At 29.8% G+C, this 23,961-nt stretch overlaps 1 protein-coding gene across 1 annotated transcript in view; it reads right to left on the minus strand.

Moving 5' to 3' along the window:
* The window catches only part of LOC132950344 (ras guanine nucleotide exchange factor B-like), a 63,826-nt gene that overhangs the window by 4,279 nt on the left and 35,586 nt on the right, over positions 1-23,961 (minus strand). Inside the window, exons 3-4 of the mRNA XM_061021757.1 lie at positions 15,031-15,098; positions 11,692-11,815 (exon numbers count right to left, since the gene is read on the minus strand). Coding sequence (XP_060877740.1) covers positions 11,692-11,815; positions 15,031-15,098 — 192 coding nt within the window. The remainder of the gene's footprint in view (positions 1-11,691; positions 11,816-15,030; positions 15,099-23,961) is intronic.

Here is a 23,961-nt window from a genome sequence, read left to right on the forward strand (position 1 = left end):
TATTTACAGCATAAAATCCAATTAAACTCAATAGTATTGAAGTGATAAATGTGTTTTATTCGGCTTGTTTCGAATCATTTCTAAATATTATTAGAGATAAGAATGAAACCAACCATTTTGTGTTGTTTTATATTTTTTGTATTTTATCTAAAAAGTTTAAGTTCCCGACTTAGTACAAGACCAAAATGTGCAGAAAAGTTACTTTATTATTAGTGATTGAAATATAAAGTTTCTCTAATTTAGCAACAGTACTTATTTTTATTTTGAAAAATATATCTTTTTTATGACGATCGACTTTTGTCATCTAACTATATAGGTACCCCATATATGGTCACTGCAGAATGCAAATTAATGCATTATCAAATTATATCTATACTTTACACGTTGCATGTCTTATTATAACTTAAGGGGAGTACAATCCAAATCGGGTAGTATTGGAAGTACAAAAAGTATGGTCTACTAAACAAATATGAGAAATTGAAATGAAATGAACTTATTAAATTATTTTGATTTATATTATACCACCGCCGCTAATACCTATACAAACGGGAGAATCGTAGTATGTGAATATTATACTTAAAGTACCGGTACTCATGGTATTTTGCATAAAATTATAATATATACTACCAATGTCACTTCAGATTCTTTTGCAGCTATTAAAGCTTTTCAATTCCAACATTCTCAATATTCAACCATATTAAATGATATAGCGTAAGACGGCAAAATTGTAAAAATATTTGTTGCTATTATAAATTTATCTTCACCCTCAGCTGAGTGTCATATATCCAGTTAGTTATACTTTGCTGGGTAAAAAGGAAAAAATCTGATACAGATAACTTCTACTAATACTATTTTTAGTACGGCTATTCGGACATGTTATGATATTTTGTTAAATATTTTATACTCTAAGACTATAAAGGGCTAATTAAGTTGTATTTTCTTAAAATAATCTAATAAGCCATACTCAGGGTTGTTATTTTTAAAACAGTGTAAAATACAAGTGAATATTGTGTTTTTATTTTGGTTTATTATTAATAATATATAATATTAGATATCATTCAGAAGAAAAGGTTAAGTATTAAATAATTATATCTATTACCATCTTTTATATTAATTTTATTGAATAAATTACCAAAGTTAAATTTTTTTTATTTAATAGTTAATATAATCATAATATAATGTCCACATAAAACATCCATTCAGAAAATATTTAAAATACTTTTAAAATTTAAAATAGGTAATAAATAAACAGTGAAACATATCCTATAGTACACGACATATTGGCGTATAAGTATATTACATATTATTAAATTAAAATTTAGTTATTTTAAATAAACTGTTTAAAACTCAAACAATTTATTTTAGTTTAAAACAAAAAATACCGTTTTTTTTTTTTTTTTTTTTCTCAAAAATGAAAGAATACACCAACTCTGGCTCATATTACAGACAGATCCAATACATTGGTTAGTAGATAATATGATTATTTCAAAAATATTTTTATATTACGTTTCAATTGACTGTCGATATTTCTTGTAAAATGTGATGCATATTCAATACAGATATTAACCTATATACAAATTTAAAATAATTTTAATGGGTCAAATGGTCAACTTTAATCAAAATAAAGGCTCTATGGAAATTATGGCACTAATACATTAATACAAAGTAACCTAATTTAGCTAAAAAAAAATTGTTTTCATTAACATTGTAAGTGGGTAGTATTTTAAGAATTCACCATTTTTTTAACATGTATAACTATAATTTTGTTTTTATCACTTTTTTGTACATAATTGAGTCTTTAGTGTATTTTCAAAACTGTTATTTTATATAATTCCCCCATATTTTGGTTTACAGTCGAAAAAAACTATTGAATCTGTTATTTCTAGTAAGTAAGTAGGTAATAGTTATAATGTCGTATATTTACGTATGAATTAGAATTTGCAAGAATTCTGAAAATTCAAAATCGGCGAAATTGTCATAATTGTCGACTGTAGTCTATAATAATGTAGATCCTAGGATATTCGGACACAATTATAAATTATAACGACAGCACCTGGTGTTAATGTTTACTCAGGAATTCATAATACTATCCAGTGTATATAGTAATTTACATAGGTATCAGGTGTTATATTATGACCAAAAACGTGATTTTGTATAATATACATAGTTAATGTGTGCAAGCCATATTTTATTGCTCTTATTGTTTACTATATAACATTACCACCGTTGTAATAGTATCGTACCCAGTTTAAACAGTACCTATACTTATATACTGGTTAATGCGTTCGGCTACAACCAGCCATTATAATAATATTATATTATTCATATAACATATTATATAGGTAATATTATTATAATACACATTACTTACGTCGTTTTATAATCGGCCGACTTATTTAGTATTGAAAGCGTGTTATTTTTATTGCTCGTGCCGATCGTATATTATAATATTGTGCTGCAGCATTCGTGGTTTATAATAATATATAATAATATCCGATCGGGTTGGTAGTAATAAGAAACTAATTTACGAAGATCGTTCGACAATACGATATCACCTGGTTGTTATTTTCATTTTCATTTTCATTTCCATTTTTTTTTTTTTTTTATGATTATAATAGTACCTAGTGTAATAGTGTATTGTGTAGGTTTTATACACACTAGCTAAGTGGTAACCGAATACCTAAAGACAATACAGTACATGGATTACAGAAGAGTATAAACTTACTTACGAGTAAGCAGTCGAGTTAACATAAAAATCATAGTTTTGAAAAATATGGTTATCTAATAGGTACCTTGGATTACAAAACGTATTGTACGAGCAGTGTACTGTAAGTACAGTTAAACGATAAAATAATAAAATAATAAATTGCGAAATGAAAATTGTATCTCGTCTATGAATTATTATTTTTGTGTATGATACAGTGAAAATTTAAAATCTTTGTAGGGTTATTATTTTCTAAATCACTTTAAAATAACGGAGATGATTTCTAAAAGTGATTTAATATAAAGTTTTTAAAAATTGCTAACAATGCTCCTGAATATAGCTAAGAAATGTCTGGTAAAACATGTGTTTATAAAGTACTGAACTATCGTGTCTGGTTTACAATCGATATAAATATATAAGGTTCTTAGAGAGATGCGTTATATAATACGATTATACGAAACTTATTTAACTAACTCAAAGGCGTGATTATAGAGATAGATACGTATAATAATCTCTCGATCATCATAACTACAGTTGAAGTTCAAATGTAGAAATCACAAAATACTTTCTGTAGGTTAAAATGTGTACGAATCTATAATATTGGAAAGTAACATAATAGCATTATATTTTCATATTTTAAGATTTGCGATTTTTACCATTTTATTTCTTTTACACATATTACATATTATATAGGTCATTTTTAATGAGAAAGTAATGTTGACAACAGCTGGGTTGTAATAAATAATTTAGAACAATAAATATTACAGCGATGTAATTTATAGTTGAAGAACAATAAATTATTAAATAATATAGGTTTAATAGAATTGTGAAAACATACTGAAAAAAGGTGGGCAAGTGGATGTCGCTCTGCTGTACTGTAGGTTACAAGTGGGTCACTGTATAATGGATGGTATTAAATTTGAATTCAATGATATATCATTGTATAAGAAAAACGATTCTGAGTGGAGACGATATGTCAGTCTAGGTATAAGACATATTATACACTTATCTATGGTATTAAAAAAAAAATTGACCTATAATAAATTCCAAATTAATCATATCACAATATCCATTAGGTACATATAACGCGTTATACATCAACAACAAACCGTGATACTATCATCATAATATATCGATGAAAATATTACAAATTAGAAGTTTCAAGTGCCCACGAATAATATTATACAATCACAACAAAATAACTAAAATAGTTATTCTAGGTTTTTATGTAATTTCGTCCAAATTTGAACTTAAAATGACTATACAAATAAACTGTGCTTGTGTATTTTTTAGATTTTTTGGTAACCGAATTATCTATTTACATGGAATCTTGTTTTAAATTTTCAATCCTTAGCTATAAAAACTGAACATTTTATAATTTATTAATTACAATGGTTGATAATTTTCGAGATTTTGATAAATTCTGTCCAAATTTGATCTTTAAATGCTTATAAAAAAAAACTGTGCCTATGTATTTTCAATATTTTTCAACTGCTATTGTAAAAATATATCAGGAGTCTTGTATTAAATTTTTACACTTTTTGGCCCAACAGATAAAACTTTATTGATATTTATAGAAAAAAAAACTAAAAAAATTGAAAACTGAAAATGCCCGTAAACAGCTCAAAAAGTGTCAAAATATTTTCAAAATTGTATGGTGTATAGGAAATGCTAATATAAACATTCAGTGAAATTTTCATGTATCTACAGTTATTCGTTTTTGAATTACAAGAAAATAAGGAAATCGGTACATGAGAAATCGAGTGAATATCTAATGTTGTAAAAATATGAATTTAAAACGCTCATAAAAATTTAATTTGACTTTCTTGTAGAAATTTTTTTTTTGATAAAGTTAGACAAACTTATGAGGAATCTTGTATTAGATTTTAAAATCTTAGATTTAAAAAGAAAATTTTTTATGAATTTCTAACTCAAAATAATTTGCAAATTTTCGTGATTTTTCCGTATTTTTTCAAGATTTGAACTTTAAACGTGTATAAAAAAGAACTGTGACTAAGGATTTTTAATTTTTTTCATCTGCCTTTGAAACAATAACCTAGGAGCCTTCTATTAAATTTTCAAGCTTTTTTACCCAACAAATAAAATTTTATTGATATTTATAGAAAAAAAATTTAAAAAAACTGAAAACTGACAATGTCCGTAAACAGTTCAAAAAAAGTCAAATTATTTTCAAAATTGTATTGTGTATAGAAAATGCAAATATAAACAACCAGTGAAAATTTCATGCATCTACGGTCATTTGTTTTAGAGTTATACCAATAACCAAAATCGATTTTGTTAAAAATCGATTTTGCGTAAAAATTCCCGTTTTTCCTTAATTTTTCTTTTGTTTTTCACATCGCTTTTGAAAACTACTGGGAAATTAAAATTTTGACCTCCCCAATGCACCAACGATATTCACTTTCCCATCGAACAAGATACTGAAGTCGAAAATCGAAGCATTATTTCGACTACTTATCGTGTACACAGACACAAAAATAAAAAAATAAAAAAAAAAATAAAAAAAAAATAAAAAAAAATAAAAAAAAAAATAAAAAAAAAATAAAAAAAAAAACACACATCATTGTAAAATCAATACATTCATCGTTTCACTCAGAATCTAAAATTATTGTATTTAAAACTTTATTAACAATTAATAATGATTATAATATAAATACTTATATTATAATTTATACCTATCATAATTCATTTTTATTATATATAAGACTAAAATATTTTGCACTTAATATACACTAAATACCATAAAATGAATTTTTTGAAGTGTGTAGGCACAACTATATCTAGGTAGTATTATAAACTATAGACTATAGTGTATAGTACCTACCTGTATACTGGGTATTCAGAATAATAATTATGGGTACACACTACACAGTACTTATAGAAAAGTCAATCCTAAAAAGTTATTATTTATTTATATCAATTATCTAGCAATGATAATACTTCAAATTGAAGAATTCAGAATTTACTAAAATATTTGTCCGATATAATTATTATTTCGAAGATAGCATTCCATAACACTTGAAAATGTATGTATACATGTGATTTATAATCGTAAAATATGCTTTAAGTTACAAAAAAACAAAAAAAACAAAAATAGATAATTCTTAGAAGATACCTACCAGATGATACAAAATATTTGTTGTGACTATAAAACATAAAGTAATTACTCAATGCTACAAACTGCAAACGATAAAAACAAAATAGATAAGTAGTCGATGGAAAATTGCACAAATATGATAGGATTTTGCTGACTACTATACATATGTCTTAGCATTTTATGAAAATTATATGCAAATAGTAAGCTAGTAAATCCATTCCCCGATTATAATAATATTATTATGCTTTACTGTATTATTTATACTTGTAATTTATCAATAACGGCAACGCCCTTATTACAAGGGCGTTGTTATATTGTGTGGCAGAATGTGTCCATATTTCTTATGTCCTATGCTATTGTCACACTCTCACATTAATTATTGAAATATTTAAATAATTTTTTTATCGTGTACCAGTATATCACAGAAATTATTATTGTCAGTCATTGTGACAATGGCACAATGCCGTTTTTTGAATATAAATCATTTTCTGAAATATATTTTATTAATAAATTATCATTATTTGTATTTCATTTGCTGAAAAATAATTATAGTAATGCATTAACCTATTCATGTATAGAAGTATAACAATACTTAATAAATTGCATTACTCAAACTAATAAATTAAATAATTATTTCATCTGGGTTAATTTTATATTTAATTATAAATGAAATACTATAATATAATAATATTTTATTCCCAAAATATTATGTATAATACTTTAATATCATATAATATGATGTATTCATATTACATACTATTTGGTTGTTTGAAATGTAAATACACGTTTAGAGTTTTTACTATGGTTTATGCCATGGACTCTATGGGTATATGTGTAACTAATAGCATTGAGTATATAATATAGGTACTCAATGCTAATAGTTACTAACTAATCATTAGTTAAAAATATGGATTAAATTAATATCAGATCAGAGCAATTATTCGTACTTAACAAAATATAATAATATTATCCTCTTGTGGTCCGCGAACCATATCCTTCACATATAATAGAATACAATACAATATACATTGTACTTTCCATATACGCAATACCATCATTTTATTTAAAAATGACGCCACACCACCCAAGATATTTATCTATGAAAAAGGTTTTGCGTGGAACAAACTTACGGGGACCGTATTCACAATTACTTTACCAAATTTTTACCATACACATACAAAAGAGTAGTTTTTTTTTTTTTTTGATAACTCAAAGACAATTTAAACTATTTATGCGTATGAATTCATTTTTTTTTCATTTTTTTATTACAAATTACATATTAATATCGAAAAAAAAAAACATCACAGTAAACATTTTTTTCCGTGTATACACAAAATAGTGAAAATAATGTGAACATTTTGAAATGTACCGGAAATAATGTAGGTATCCGTAATAGTTTGTCAGGCGTGTTGGTACTGACATGGGAGCACTTATAAAATATTAAACATTCTTCTAAAAATTGCATTAAAATTGCCTATAATAAACCCCTTAAATAGCGGTTGTGTGTGACGAGATCATGAATTCTTATGAATTCCGACCAGTCCGAACGTAAAGTTATATAAATTAATACCTAGTTAGTCGTATATTATATTGTATATGGTTCAGTGCAATTACATTTTAACGCATATGTGGGCAGTGGATAATTTATGACAAATATATTGTTCACACCTATCCATATGATAATCGTATCGTATATTCGTATATTACTGATAAAAACTACTTCAAGAAATCAACACAAAGTGTGTATGACATTATAAACGCATGTTATTGCTAGGAGCCTAGGAACTTTATCAAATTTGGTATCCATAATAATGTTTTTTTTTTTTTTATGAATCGTAAGTGAAGTTATAAATTAGTTTCATGACATACGAATAAGATATCAAAAGCTGTCAGCACATCTTTAAAAATGTATATATAGGGTAGCAAATAATATGTCGATTAAAAACAATAGAGCATCGATTTGAGATTTTAATCGATTTTAATCGATCTTAATCATGACCGACAATTTTATACTTAACCAAAATGTATTTGTAATGTACGTAACTTCAGTAAATTGATTGTTAATGTGAAAATTTTGGAAATCATCTATTATTAAAACTCAATATATATTTAAAACAAACTTGCAGTTTTCACTTTAAAAACCCGCAAACCAGTGAATAAAAAACAATAACAAGCGTATATTTTCCTTCTTTTTTTTTTAGTGCATAAATGCATAACATACAAGTACGTGGAGCGTTAAAGTTCGAGCCCCAGTTATGGCCGATGTAACCTGTTATACGTGGAAATATACATTCTGGTTAACACACATTTCAGCAGTAGCAGTGGTCCGCCACGTTGTTACGCGGGGATATCCGTGCTACCTGTTGCGCCACATGAACCGTATCGCGGGGGTATACGCTAATAATTATTATTTGAATAATATATTATTATATTATACATTTTTAACTCGGGCAGTAATTATAAATAACACGCATAACAATATTAATATATTATATACCTACGTCGGCGGTTATTTGGACTTTGCCGGGGGAGTCGTGAGCTTATAACATTATAATATTATATAGGTACATAATGTTATATATTATTATAAAGCAGCGCTTGTGCCGTATATATATTGGTGCTATAATACCTATAAGACTCGATACCGCGGCGTAATGGCGTGCAGGTCTCGCGGGGTTATGCAACTCGCCCGGTCCAATGGTCGTTGTTATAACCTTGTTAAGAATGTCTGTAATTTATAATATGTCCCGATGGTGGGTCGCAAAACTGGTCCATCGACTGGCGTGCGCCGGCGTGATTATATTATATTATTATTATGTTTGTAGATATAATACGGTTTATTATTATTATTTATTTTTTCGCATTTCACTCCCACAATCCATGTTTAGCCTACTTTGTGATTAATTATTATCAAAATGCTTCGGGTCGACGAGCTACAACTGACAAAACACCGTATAAGGCGGTTGACTCGCTGCACACTTTAGGCATATAATATAGATTGTATAGGTAACTACGTAAGATTATATATAATAATATATATATTATATACGTATAACGTATGTATCGAGAGTGAAAAAACGAAAAGCCCCTCAACGGTCACTATATAGTGCAATTAACTATATTATAGCTCCAAACAAAATGTGGTTTTTTTCTTTATTTAATTAAAAACTGGTTCAAAACTCGGCTGTTACGATTTATATTTCGACATTTTTTTTAGTGATTAATAATTATCCAATACTTACGGTTTTCATTTTAAAACGCTAAACGCAATAATACTTCCTCATCGTCTACTGTATAATAGTTATACCTACATACTTTAAATTATATTGCAATATTATTCTGAGAGCTTAAGTACGTATGTACCTAACCCATATAATATATTGTAACTTCCATTTTTCAAATGATTTATGTCGGTATTGGTATCGGGATTTTTTATAATACCTATTACTTGTCTAGCTGCTTAAGCAAACCGCTTAATAGTCAATGGTGTACCTTTTTTTATGAACAAGATATTTTACACAAGCATTATGAATTATATTGGTACTTGGTAGGTTATATAGGTGCTAAGAACTATCATTAATTATGATGATCTTCCTAATTCAAAATGTTGATTGTTAACATTTAAATAAAAATAGTAATGATGATAAACATTTATAGTTTATATCCTAACATATACAATAACGATAGGTATATTAAAAATATAAATAAATATATTATATACTTAAACATTTTAACATCTAAATAAACTATTTTGTATTTTATTTAGTGACTTAAACATTTATTTTATGACGAGAAATTTAAATAGTTTATAATAGTTTATAATTGAGTGGATTTGAAAATATCATATAAATATGTAAATTATTTCATTGAAATTTTCATATTTGCAAAACGAATGTCGTACAATAGGCAGTTATTGTCTAAATACGAGAATTGAACGCCATATATATTTATAAGAAATTGAGTGGTGTGTTTACTTGGACTATTTGTTAAATGTATATCGAAAGCACTTTACTCACAGATTTCCGCATTGTTTTGATACAGTTACGCAATGAAGCCATTTACGTCCTTAATGCTTACCTAAAATGATAGTTAACGATGTCATACTAGAGTAATTAATATTCAATACCTTTCGAAACAGCTAGGTATTTACTACCTATACATTAATCGTCAACATTTTGACTAGTTACTTTTGCGTATATAGCGAAGCGATTCATAGCAAAATATTACGACGAAAATGTATCGTTAAGATTCCTCAGAAACATTATAATATACATTGCAATGTCATAATATTTATATATAATATTATATTATATTGCCATAGGTATTCAAATTGAATTAAACTGGCACATTTTTTTAATCTATACTTTTCCGAGCATTTAAATAAAACCATTTTACAAGTTAGGTACACCTAATGCGTGTTGTATGGTATTATTATTGAGTGTAATGTGTACACACATGCCACACATAACGATATAATACATTATGTGCCGTAAATCACTCCCGAGTCAGAAATCGTACGTAGCGCGATTTAAGAAACAGCATAGGTATATACGACTCGATCGTGTGTTATTAGATGACAAACACTATATATATATAAAATGTACAGCGATAGTGTTTAGCATTTTAACGTACCTAAGTATACCCGTGACCTTTTCGACCGTCGCCGTCGGTGTAGGCATATAGGTACTATATCTAGGTATATAATAATATACACACATACACTTACACACGAGCGCGGAAAAACGGCGGCGCTGATACACGCGTATTTAGTGCTTTTCGCGGATAAAATGCACGGAATTGCGTAATATCATTATGAGAGTATAATACAATAATAATAATAATAATAATATTAAATAGCGAGTGTTATAGTTGTTTTATACCAGCCATTGTGTACGAACCGCGGAATGTGTTGCATGCAAACACATTGCAAACGAAACGCACGCGGTATATACCTACGATACCTATATATAATATATTATATATACATGGGTATCTACCTCATGTGTACGCGTATGAAAGAAGATACTATCCATTAGACACGGAGAGACTGTGTAGATACACGTGTGGTGTAAGAGCTCATCGCTGATATTCAGTAGCGGAGCTTTTTATCGAGACGTATATGATTGTGCAGTTGACGTCGCCGTGGACGTTATATTATTATTATATACCTACAGGGTGTATCGGGAACATCTGACGATTTTACACATTGAAATCACGTTTGAATATCTCACACATTCGAGCGATACACCCTGTTTGATAGTATAATATTATGTATATCTGTTTTTATCGTTTTACACCTATAGGCCATAATATTATACCTACCTACTATAATTTTATAGAGATGCAGCCGATGGGGGATTGCGTATACACGTGTACCTATGGTATTATAATATGTGCTCGCAGTTTATAAACAATATTATTATAACATATATGCATACATGATACGTATATAATATTATATCGTATTACCCTGCAGTGCCCGCGCCCTATACTGATAAATATATATATATTATATGCGATCTCAGGTAGGTACACCCATATGCAACATAATATACATATTATATACCTATAGAGGATTATATAGGTGCATGTAAAACGCATATAATAATAGATATATTCATATAATACGAGCAAAAATATAACATAAACTTCTGCGGCAGCCAGAGTTGCAGGTATAATAACGCTGACTAAATCCATGTGGAGGTTTTTTTTTTTTTTTATGTAAATCACGATAACTGGATTGCTCCGGTTATACAACCTAGTGGCGGCTGCAATAGCCGGCCGACTCGCGTGTCGGAAGAAAGTTGTCTCTGCGAAGCGAAAAATCGAATTGGGTTGGGTTTTGTTTTTGTTTATATTTCCCTCTTACCTTTTTGGCCAATGGTGCAAACATGGAACATCTGACAGCCGGTCTCCACGTCTGCGTAATAACCTCCGATGACTTTGCCGTCGCATGAGAAATTCGTGTCCGGTAAATTGTCAAAGTCCAAATACTGAAAACGTACACACAACAACATGACATTAATGAACGATGTTTGTTGACGAAACTATATTATGCTGTAGTTTTGAGTTTATAGACTAGATGCGATGAATTTTAATCGTACCGCAGTATAGGTACGTCTATATATTAAACCAATCCCTACCACACAACGAACCAACAAATTAAAAAAATCTTGTTTGGCATTAAAAACACATGTTCACATTTTTATAATAGCCATTTAACATTTAAACTTTTTGTAAATGCAAAATAAAATAATGTTACACCAAAAAAAGTTTAGTCATAAGAATTTATACCTAATAAGGAATTCCTATAGGGATAATAAGCGCGTGATTTAAATGTGATATTTTTATCGATCACCACTCACTACTAAAAGTAAAAAAAATCGTACCTACATTTTGTTTTCTATATTTTATAATCAAATAGGTATCATATCAAAAACGAATGAGAAAATAATGGATTTGTACGAGTTGCATTTGAAAATTATGTCGAAACGGGATGTTGGAAAAGGGATTACAGTACAATTTTAGAACACACTAAACCAGATAGGTGATTTTGAATTCACAATTATTTTACGTGCATATTGTGTGATTTATGATAAATAATAATTTTATTGACGATAATTAAAATTATTTATTGTATTAGCCACGCACGACAATTATAAACAGTATATAGATTTATAAATAAATAATTATGTTTAAATCGAAAAATGTTTATTTATATTTTCGATTTAGGTCAAGTAATATTTCATTAAAATTGGTAGGTAGTAACCATAGTTATACATTGATTATTATACTTGTATGTATTCAACAAATATTTGGCGAATACATATTATACTCGTATAATACATACTACCTATTACATAATGCGTAAGATGCAATGAATTTATTTTTATATAATAACCATTAATTAGCTGTATGTTTATGTTTAAATATTTATCGGTAAATATTATAATAGTGTTTATACAAAATACAAACATAGGTACATAGTTAGAATAAATAAGCGTATGATTAAATATAGGTACATCGTACATATTAGTATATTACTAAGTTAAAAAAATAAATATCAAGTATATCTATATTTTATATTAAAAAAACGTAGCGTCAAAGTTTACAAAAATAATTGGTATTTTTATCGTCTGTTTTTTTACATACAGTTTCGTCAAAAATTTGATTTAATGCGTAGATTTTAGTTATTTTTTAATTTAAAATGCGTATTGTGTATGATAGTGAAATCAAGCTCATTAAATACATTTGCAAGAATACAAATTATGATGATACATTAATGTATTTTTAAATTATATAATACAATTACTGTACTTCATATGCAATGTCACATTGTATTTAGTAAAAATATAAGTATAATATTATGAAGGTATTATTAAATATTATTACACAATTAATGTTTCAATAGTTATTTTCTTCTAGATCGCTTATTTTACGAGTGACCGTATTTATTATTCATTATTAATTGAACCCGAAATTGTTTTTAATTAAGCAGGCATATTCCGTCATGGCGACGCGTGGATTTGAAAAAAATATTTTTAAAAGAAATAGACGAAAATATAACGAAGTGTATACAAGTATAACAACTACACATGTCATTTTATAACCAGTTATGAAACCGAGTCCTATACGTATCTATAATATTATAGTTATTTTTAACGTTAACTTATACATTACAATATATACGTGTGTCTTATACTGCAAATCAATATACCAAGCGAACTGAATTTGTAATGAATACATCAGCATAATAATTTAAAAGTCAGTCGCAATTGCCAAGGATATCGCATATTGTAATTTTTTTTAAAACACACACACAGCAATACTAATTTTCAGATACTTTCTCCGCGAGGTCTAGTTAATCGTATATGTCATCATATAATACATACTCATTTATCTATTTAAATCGTTTATGATGTTATTTAAAAAACGTGGAAAAACCAGCAGACCGTTTCGGTTAGAGTGCGTACAGAAATTAGATCTTACAATTGATTCATTTTCGATCTAATTTGTTACGTCAATATCTGCAGTATATTATGCATATTATTATTATTTCCCTGTGTAGCGTGTACCTGTAGGCTATAATGCCTATTATAACTATAGACTATAATATAGTCGTTTTCTAGATAGTTTTATTTTTCGCATCTTTAACACACGGGTACGCATATTACACACAATATCATAATATACAGGTGAGTATATTTATACTGCAGTAAACACTTGAATCTCAAAAAAATTAATATTAGTTTTTGAAAATATTTTTCACTCCATTCGTAATTATTTTAGTTTAGATAAGAGAAGCAGTGTTGCCTGTTGTAGATGTAATATGTACTGTACTATTCTATACTGCCTGTTCGGTAGGTACCGGATTATTTTCAAATCCATGTAGCCCGAAAAACGTCGATCTATTACATACTTCACTTATTGAAACTTTAAATACTTTTAACTACTTAGCTAATAGTTCAAAATTCTCAGAAAAATATTTTTCATCGGAATGAGAAACTGTACGTTGTCGTTTAAAAATAAAAACTTAAAAAATTATTACGTTCAAAAAATGTTTCCAAGAACGTTAATAGTTTTCAAGGAATGAGTGTTTACAGTTAAAAGAATCACCCTGTATAATATATTATAATTATGAACGCATATAATTACCAACGATTGTGTATATAGTGTATACGATTATCCGTCGTCTTAAACACCGGCAACAATCACCTCGATATTTTACGCGTTCGTTATGTGAGCACACATAGTATAATAATATTATATGTGTTATGACTTATGGGTATAATAGCTGGTACCTCCTAGTATATCTAACTATATATACCTACTATATTACTATACCACGGTTCTTCGAGCGTGCCCGAGTTATGTAATTTAGTCAAAACAATCACACATGCTGGAATAGATGCCTACAGACTGCTGTTTGGGCGTCGGGTGCAAAATGTAATCACTACCTATACAGGTACCTATAACCTATGAACAATAATATGTAATTATTCAGATTTCAGGTATATAGGTAGAATATTATTGCACGCTCAGGTGGGGTGTATTTTCATATGGCCACACGCGATTGTTTCGTCCCACGATCTATTATCGAATATACATATTGATTCGAAAAACAATTTGAACGCTCCGTCGTACATAACAAAACGCATATACATTTTGTAGGATTTAATATAATATTAATAATTCGTTGTATACTTACTCCGGGTTGCACGGCGAAAGTGTAAATATTGGCGGCATTCCACCAGCAATTGCAGTTCCACAGCGCGGCTGAAAAAAAATTCACAATATAATAAGACGTTATTAAATTAATGAAAAACGTGATGTTCAAACACAATAATATTATATATTGGGGCATTGGGCAGTCGTATACAATCCGCCACGCGAGTACAATATACTAATATATATACATATAGGTACGAATATATAATGTGCGTATATATATATATATATTACGTTTCTTGCGGGGAACGAATCTATCGAATTCGTTTGACCGATGTAGTTTATGAAATAAAAAATAATATAATAAGTACCTGTGCGGCTATGTGTACGGCGAGTTACAACATAATTAACGGTTTTTTCCTCATTAAAAAAATTTATGTATAAATATAACGACGTCCGACTGTTATTATTATGTATACATTGTACGCATATAGTACCTATAGCTATTCGAACGATTCACACTCGCGGTATAATATAGGCCGTATAATATATAGATATAAAGGAATTCGGTGGGACTAGTCATTTCTAGTTATTATATACTAGCCTATTATTAATATTAGTATACAGTTCTCGACAGGATAATTATAATATATAGATAACGCGTGAATCTGCAGCTGCGGCTAAATCGTTTCAAAAAATTAAAATTACAATTCGAGTATATTTTTTAACGACGTGCCAACTGCTGCTGATGCCGAGATGTCGGGTCATATTATATAACTGTTTTAATCATGTACTGCAGTAGGTATAATATTATTACCGTACCTATAGATATATTATGGGTACACCTACACGGATACGCACGCATATATACCTACCTACTTATATTACACCGGCGCGTCAATCTATCATATCATCTTTTATGCTGCAGTGCACCGTGGACCACGCGACCTTTTATATCGGATCATCGTATATAATATGTATTATATGTTATATTATAGAAACGGCCGAGAAATCATACCCGAGCCCGCGGGCATTTTGTACAGAAATATCGGAGGAAAGATTATATTATACGGAATAAGAAAAAGGGTCGTCGAGGCGGCAGTGATGTGCATACACTGTGCCTGCAGTGTGCTGAAGTATATTATGCGCGTATGCATAATGCGATTGGCCAATAAAGTTGTGAAAAAAAAAAAATAAAACGAAAAACGAAAAAACACCTTATTAAACCGATCTTTCATCCGTGGATATTTTGCAGTGCGACCTCGGCAACCGAGCATGACCCCTCTTCTCGACCGGCCCGCGGTGTCGAGACCTATGATCCGCCGAGGCTCAGCGTGGTGTACCCGTAATAAGTCGTACAATACGCGTCTGTGCGAGCGAGTATATAGGATAGAAAGAGTAAACAATCGCGAGCCGGACGACGGTCGACGGGTAAGAGAACCGATGGTTTTTTTTTTTTTTTTTGGTCGGAGTCGCGTCCCAGATAACGAAATTTTGTATTTTATCAACATTTTTTCTCCGTCATTCGCGAAACGTGGTTTCGGACACGCCAGTAAATCGCTCCAGGCTATTGCACATTGCACCGATAAAAGTATATATATTATGATAATAATATTGCCGTATATTAGTGAAAAATATTCATGAAAAATGAGGGCACAACACTGACTTATGATATTCATTTGAGTGTGCATGACTGATGACTCTCATATCGTGGTCATTCGAAATCACAATAATTCCGATCGAAATTTTAAAATTCACCAACCACGAATCCTCCCCCTCCCCCCTTCCCCCCGTAAGCCCAAATATATGCGCGTTACATAACGGCGGCGATTGTGTGATTGTCAAAAACTATGTTGACATCATAAATACTACCTACATGTTATATAGTACTATATACATACTACTATACCACCTATTACAATTCATAAAACAAAAACCATCAGAAAGAAAAAAAACCAAACGTTCAAAACGTTACATTTGTACATTATATAATTTATGGTTAAAGCTTTTAAAAAATCTAGTAAATAATCGGTAAAAATATGGCATGACTTTGAAATTACAATAATCATATACGTGCCTACAGCGATTTATTCAAAAAATTTAAATCGTGTGGTTAGCTATTTTAATATTATATAACTGTTAAAAGTCAAAATAAATATTCACCGGATATTTAAAAATCACAATCGATCGAATGATTTAAGATTCTTTGGACAGTTAGATGTCATTGTGTTCGTTTTTAAGTATAAATTAGAATAATTATATTGCAAGTTTTTACATTAATCAGAATTAAAATACCATTTTTATTGTTTTCTATTATATTATATATTGGCCATTATCATGTTTTTTCATCATGCACTTCAGTCACACGATGTCGTAAACAATACCATAGTTGAATATTATTTAAACGGTTAGTCACATTATAGGTATTATAAAAATATTTTTCTGTTCATATAATATAATATATTAGTAAAACAAATAAATCTACTTAAATATTGTATTATGCAAAATTGTCTGCTTGTTAGTTCACTTGATTACGATTCCTAGACCTAACCGCACAATAATATATATTATGAAATGTTCTCCTAAAACCACAGCTAGGTATGTTTGATTTGTATATCCTTGATGAACTGCACACTACCATATAATATTAGATATCATAAAATGGTTTGTCGAGACATATCAAAATTTCATATGACCTAAATTGTCAATTTTCTTAACTTGTGTTTCGTGTAAATCACATCTTATATACCTATAGGTATGTCACATTTATAAGTTTATTATACTTGCTTGAATTTAGAGCTTTACAATTCCTCGTTAAACTCAGTCACATCTGAAGCGTACACAACGATTTCACAATTATATAATATTGTTGTCTTGATTTGAATTTAAAGAAGTTTTTCGATAGTTAGTTTTTAAAGTATTTGCCAAGTAATTTATTCTCATCTTTATACCACCGTTTACTTTAGGCACAATACGAATTTCAGTTGTGTACGTACTTAATTGCTAATATTGTTTTTAATGTAACCGTTGCATCCTAGTATGTGTTATAATATTACATATAGATTATAGGTATTAGGTAGGTAGGTACCAATAATATAATACCAATTATTATAGTATAAACTATAAAGTATATAATGTCAATAATATACCTATACTTTATACACCTTTATGTATACCTATACTCTACTCAAACGAGTCAAACAGTCAAACCTTAAGAAACCGCAAGAATGGAAAAGTGTGTTTCATAGTTAAGATAACTGATATCGATGCGATATTGTTCGTATTATTTTGTGATGCTTAATATAGTAATATAGTATTGTAGAAGGATATATATATATTCTCATCTAAATTGGAGTCATTTTGTCGTATTATTTTATTTATCCATTATCAATCTCACGGCGCGTGTTTGTTGCAATCCCTCTTTCCAATCGAATTTGCCAATTTAATAATACAATAATAATAATTTGAACGTTTCAGTACCTACATATATTATTTCTACCGCGTTCGCAGTTGTCGTGCAGTTTCCTGACGGATTGGTGAGAAATTTAAATTGAATTTCTTTTTGTCGCCGTCTCCGAGTTACGTCTAGCACTCCGTACATATAATAATAATACATCCGCCATTCTTTCAATTTGAAATTGTTTTTTCCCTATTATTTTCTTCTTCTTTATATTTTTTTTTATTTACGAATTTAATTTAAGATTGGTTTCGTTACTATAACGCTATTCGTGGTGTATGGGTGTTGTGTCGCAAACATCGTAAACGCATAATATGTTACTTAAGCGACGGAATTCGCAGACACCGCAAACATAGACGAGACGACCACTGTGTGCTTATTGCCGTACAATATGTAAAATATGATGTGTGGGTGTGGGTGAAGTACCGCAAGTCGGCGTATTAAGTGTAAACGAAGACAATGTTGACATTTTCAAGGTAACTTATAGCCACGATCCACTAATCTGAAATGTAATCGTGGACCGCTTTGACGATGTCGAACACATAATTTACAGGGTTTGATTGGATTTGATGCTTGGTGATGCTCACCCCCATTGTTTGCTAAAATATAATAATATGAATCTACTCGAATTATTCTGATTTTGAAATTCATAAGTATATTAGTATTATGCATAATTTATTATTACTAAAAATGTTACTGCTTAGATTTAACTACGTATTACGTATATATATAAATATACGTAGTCGGCTATTATTGGGCATAATTTTAAATGTTTGTTTTTCCTTGTTTTTCAGATCAATCATACATGCCCGAACCCTAATTGGGTTTAAGTCTATACTATCTGGTCATATGCCAATGGGTAGGCGTACATGTCGTGTTGAGAGAACTATCTCATGAATAAAATATTAATATATTTTGAAATTAAACGGTTTTGACAATATATTTCAAATGTATAAACATTAAACGTGTATAAGGTGTACTTCAAAGTTAAAATAATGTATAACACGTCATGTGTACCATCGCATTACGTATTTTATTATAATATCATATTATCATATTATTGAAAACGTGTTGAAGTATTTCTATACATATTTCACTCTCGGCCAGTAGAGCTATGTCGAGAAAATCGAAAACGATCGTTTGCTAATCGTGAAATACCATAATATATATATAGGTAACCCCACGCGCGTAGACTAGATTCGGTAGCCGATTTGTAGAAACATCAGATGGGGTCGTAAAATGAACATTTTACTGACCTCCAACCAAAAAAGCGTACGTAAAAAATACAATAAAAAAGTCACAGTATTTAAAATAAAAAAAAAATAAAAAAGCAAGCTATTGCGTCGTCCTGGATAGCTTAGCTCGGCCATATGGCAAACAAATTCTCCTCGTGCTGCCCGTCACATCACACACATACACACACACACACACACACACACACACACACACGCGCACACACACACACACACACACACACACACACACACACACACACACACACACACACGATATATACGCGGGCCGACACGATTCTGTCATAATTATTATCGTTATCGTCGTCGTCTCGTTCGTCGTGTGTCGCTATCCTCGCGTGACCAGCGCGCGCGCGCCCGCTCGCGATTGTAGCAATAGTTATCATTATTTATTGTGATAATATATATTTACATATATTATATTATTCTGTTGTTCGGTCGGACCCACCGTTCGAGCTGGACTACAATATCATACTACTATAATAATTGTAACACGCGGTAACATACTTTAACATTGTAATGTAGTCAGCTGGTGATACCAATGTAGGTATATAATAATATTGTGTTACGTAACGCCCACGCTTAATTATATAATTAGACGACGCGGTGTTAGGCTCTCAGTATAAAATGCATCCTTACCGAATACCACCACTTGTCCTCCGGGACAAACTCGATCTCGATTCCTCCCTTCCATAACGAGTCCCGAACACAACAATTTCAGTATATATTACTATTTAAAATAAAATAATTTATTCAATAAAATTTCAAATTCAAATATATGTTTAAACTAAATGATAATTTTCCATCGTTTTATTTCCATAGTACATTGTTTGCATTACCTAACCTCTCCTTATGTAAACAAGTTGTTAATATAATATTGTAACCGATGGTCTCTGCAGCAGCGGAAGTCGTAAAAGATGAATAAAAAAAAAACAAATATTAACAACATTATTTATTACCAATAACCAATTTGAGAGTTCCTACGTCAGAAATATTTTCCGAATAATTATATACACGGGGGTAGAGGGGGCTTAGGTAATTTCCCATGTTCGGCTATAAACCTCTATAATATGTAATACGATTATCGAATTATAAATGACGTGGTACACTATAATATAATATCACAATACTATACGCACGCGGCACGCCTATTCACAAGGTCTTGATAAGAAGAGAGGGGAGCAAAGAGGGCAAGTGCACTAGGTCGCCAAATTAAAAGATACATTTATATTTTTGTTATTAATTAATTTAAGAAAATATATATTTATATAATTTCATGACAAAAGTGTTGAATAAATGTATAAAATTGTTGTAAAAACAACGCATGCCCAACTCGTGGTAAGTAAGTATGAAAATTAATTAAAATTGGATATTTTGTTGGGGTTTTGGGAGTTATAGAAATTATTATCTACTGATTCCAATCAAAGCATGCGCTACTAAACATGGAGCAAAATCAATTACCAATAAAATTAAAAATTCTTTTTTGTTAATTTATTTATTTTATACAGATGATTTGGAAAAAGAATTTGGTGAGGTTGTGAGGAAATCATTAATCAAAAAATATTTGTCAAACGAAAAAAATAATGTGAAAATATTTCAATAATGCACCCAAAATCGCCTTATGTTGAAATTGCTTTAAAAATATTAACTGTACAAGTCATATTTTATTTCAAGCAAGAAATGGTATTTTTCTGTATTAAAATTGTATGTCCATAGCTCATAATTACTGAATGATTAATAACCAGTTCTATCGATATTATATATTTAAGATGAAGTTGTTAGGAGTATAAAAATTAGACGAGTCTAGTTGCTACATTTTACAACTTATAGGTATACAGATTTGTGTATACGTTTTATAACATATATTAAGTTATAAATCTTCTTTTTTTATGATTACCTATTTAATATTTTTATAATACGAGTACATAATATTATCTAATATTCATTAACCATGGTTTTTGGATGATATACAATTATGACATGAATAGTTGGGATTCGTATTGCCACGATAATAGGTATTCGTGAGTACCAACCTAGTTGGTTTGGTGGATGGGTTTATCATTTAACAATGTATGTAAGAACTTAGTTTTCCTAGAAATTATATCAAAATGTGCCATGTTTAATAAGGCTTCAGATATGATTGCCCTATATTATAGTGATAGTTAGCAAAACACTGCAACTATGTAGATTCAGATGTACGACTTTACATACCAATAATAATGGACATAATATAACTGCTGGAGCGGCGACTATACACATTTATTGTTCTAATAAGGAAACAGCTGAGTATGGACCAATACGACCAAAAATATCTGTAAGACTCAATAGGTTAATTTATAAGAGAAATGGCTTTTTTTATCGATTGGTTTGTCGATTAAATGTGTTGTTTTATATATTTCATTTTTGAGTATATACATTTTCTGTTTCACGATTAGCCCGATTAGGTATATTCAAAATAAAGATTAAGGTGACATCATTGAAAAAGTCAACAAGAACATACGGTTTATATGGACACCAGGCCACTGTGGAATAGATGGCAATGAGAAAGCTGACAAAGTAGCTCGTGAAACAATTAATGACCCTATGATGGAAATATTGTAAATAATAACTAAATCTAAGAAAATCATTGTATTTATTTAATATGTGGTGTATAATAGTACAGCATTTATTGAAATATAATATCAAACCGCATATATAGATTCTAGGTAGTGAAAAAAATGATTATATTTTGGTAGATTTTATTCGTTTGAAAGAGCAAACCAATATCAAATGTGTAATCATGAATGTTGAGTTGAGTTTTTAGAATGGTAAAAGACGCCAATCATAATATACATTATACGCAGTCATATACCTAATTATACTTTAGAATTGTTTATGTAAAAATCTACCGATATAAATTACGTTGTAATAACTATTAAGCAACCCACTCATAATCAGGAAGACATTTTTTTTTTTGTTATATTCCTTCTTTATAGTTAAAACGTGTCAAATCAATAAAAGAATAAGTAACTATTGCAATTTTTTATTTATTTACCCACGATTTACCTTCTATTCATTTACATATATATTTATTATAGTACAAGGAATGATGTGAATTAACGTTTTTTTTTTTTTATATTTAGATAGAAATTAGTATCTCCAACTTACAACCGTCAAAGCTATGATATAACTGCACATTATCTCACTTTCGCGGTTTCGTCTTTTTGATCTTGCAGGGGCGATGCCTGTACAAATCTATAGAAGTGTAGATTGCCCGGATGCGGTTGTTGTAATATTGTACAAAGTACACAGCTAGGTACAGTGTACTGCACAATATGTATAACGTATATTATGTTGTAGCATGATGGTTCGCGGGGCGCCTGCCCATAGCACACGTCATCGTACACGGGATACCTGTGAGTTATGATATTTTTTTGTATTTCGTACAATATTACTATATTGTAATATACCTTTCGCCCGGTGAGATTTTTTCCCGACCCGACCGGTTTCGTTGTTGCGTCTTAATCAACGGATTGTATTAGATTATCGCCGCCTGGGTAGGCTCGTTGCGCGATTAACGAGCGTGTCGCGCGGCACACGTATTATAATAATATACGACGGTAATAATAATAACAAAAAAATAAGTGTGTTTGCGGCCCACGCGTTGTGCGATTTTTTTACGATCACACATATTATAATAATATTGTAACAGGGCGCTTGAAATAAAAAAAAAAAAAAATGAAATAACACGCTTAAATCTATATATTAATAGATATGAGATCGCGTGTCGATCGACTGTATAATATATTATTATTATTATTATGATAAATATTTCGTGCGAGCCTGCGTGTGTGTGTGTGTTTGGGTGCCGTAAGCGACCGTGACCTACGTCAACCACGTATGTGTATAGTTTCGGAAATTGTGTTGCTTATCAATATCGAAACTGATGGAAGACCTGAGCGGCACGATAGTCGGTTTGCTCGTACCCCGTGGCCCGAACATAATATATTATACCATGTGGATTGTAATAATTTGTAGGTGACTATATAATACATAATATGCGGCAAGTGTAAACCCATTAATGTTTAAACGTTTCCTAACTATGTGACGCAGAAAATAATTATCTATTATGTATTTGTAATTCGTAAATAGTATAATACAAAAATGTATCATATTATATACGAACAGCTCCCTGCAGTATGGTACTTGCAGACAATACTCATCATTTCCGAAGAGCGCGAAAAAATTTGATTTCCTAAAAGTTTTAGCTATAACCTGTACC

This window comes from Metopolophium dirhodum, chromosome 8, assembly GCF_019925205.1.
Source record: "Metopolophium dirhodum isolate CAU chromosome 8, ASM1992520v1, whole genome shotgun sequence".
Lineage (NCBI taxonomy): Eukaryota > Metazoa > Arthropoda > Insecta > Hemiptera > Aphididae > Metopolophium > Metopolophium dirhodum.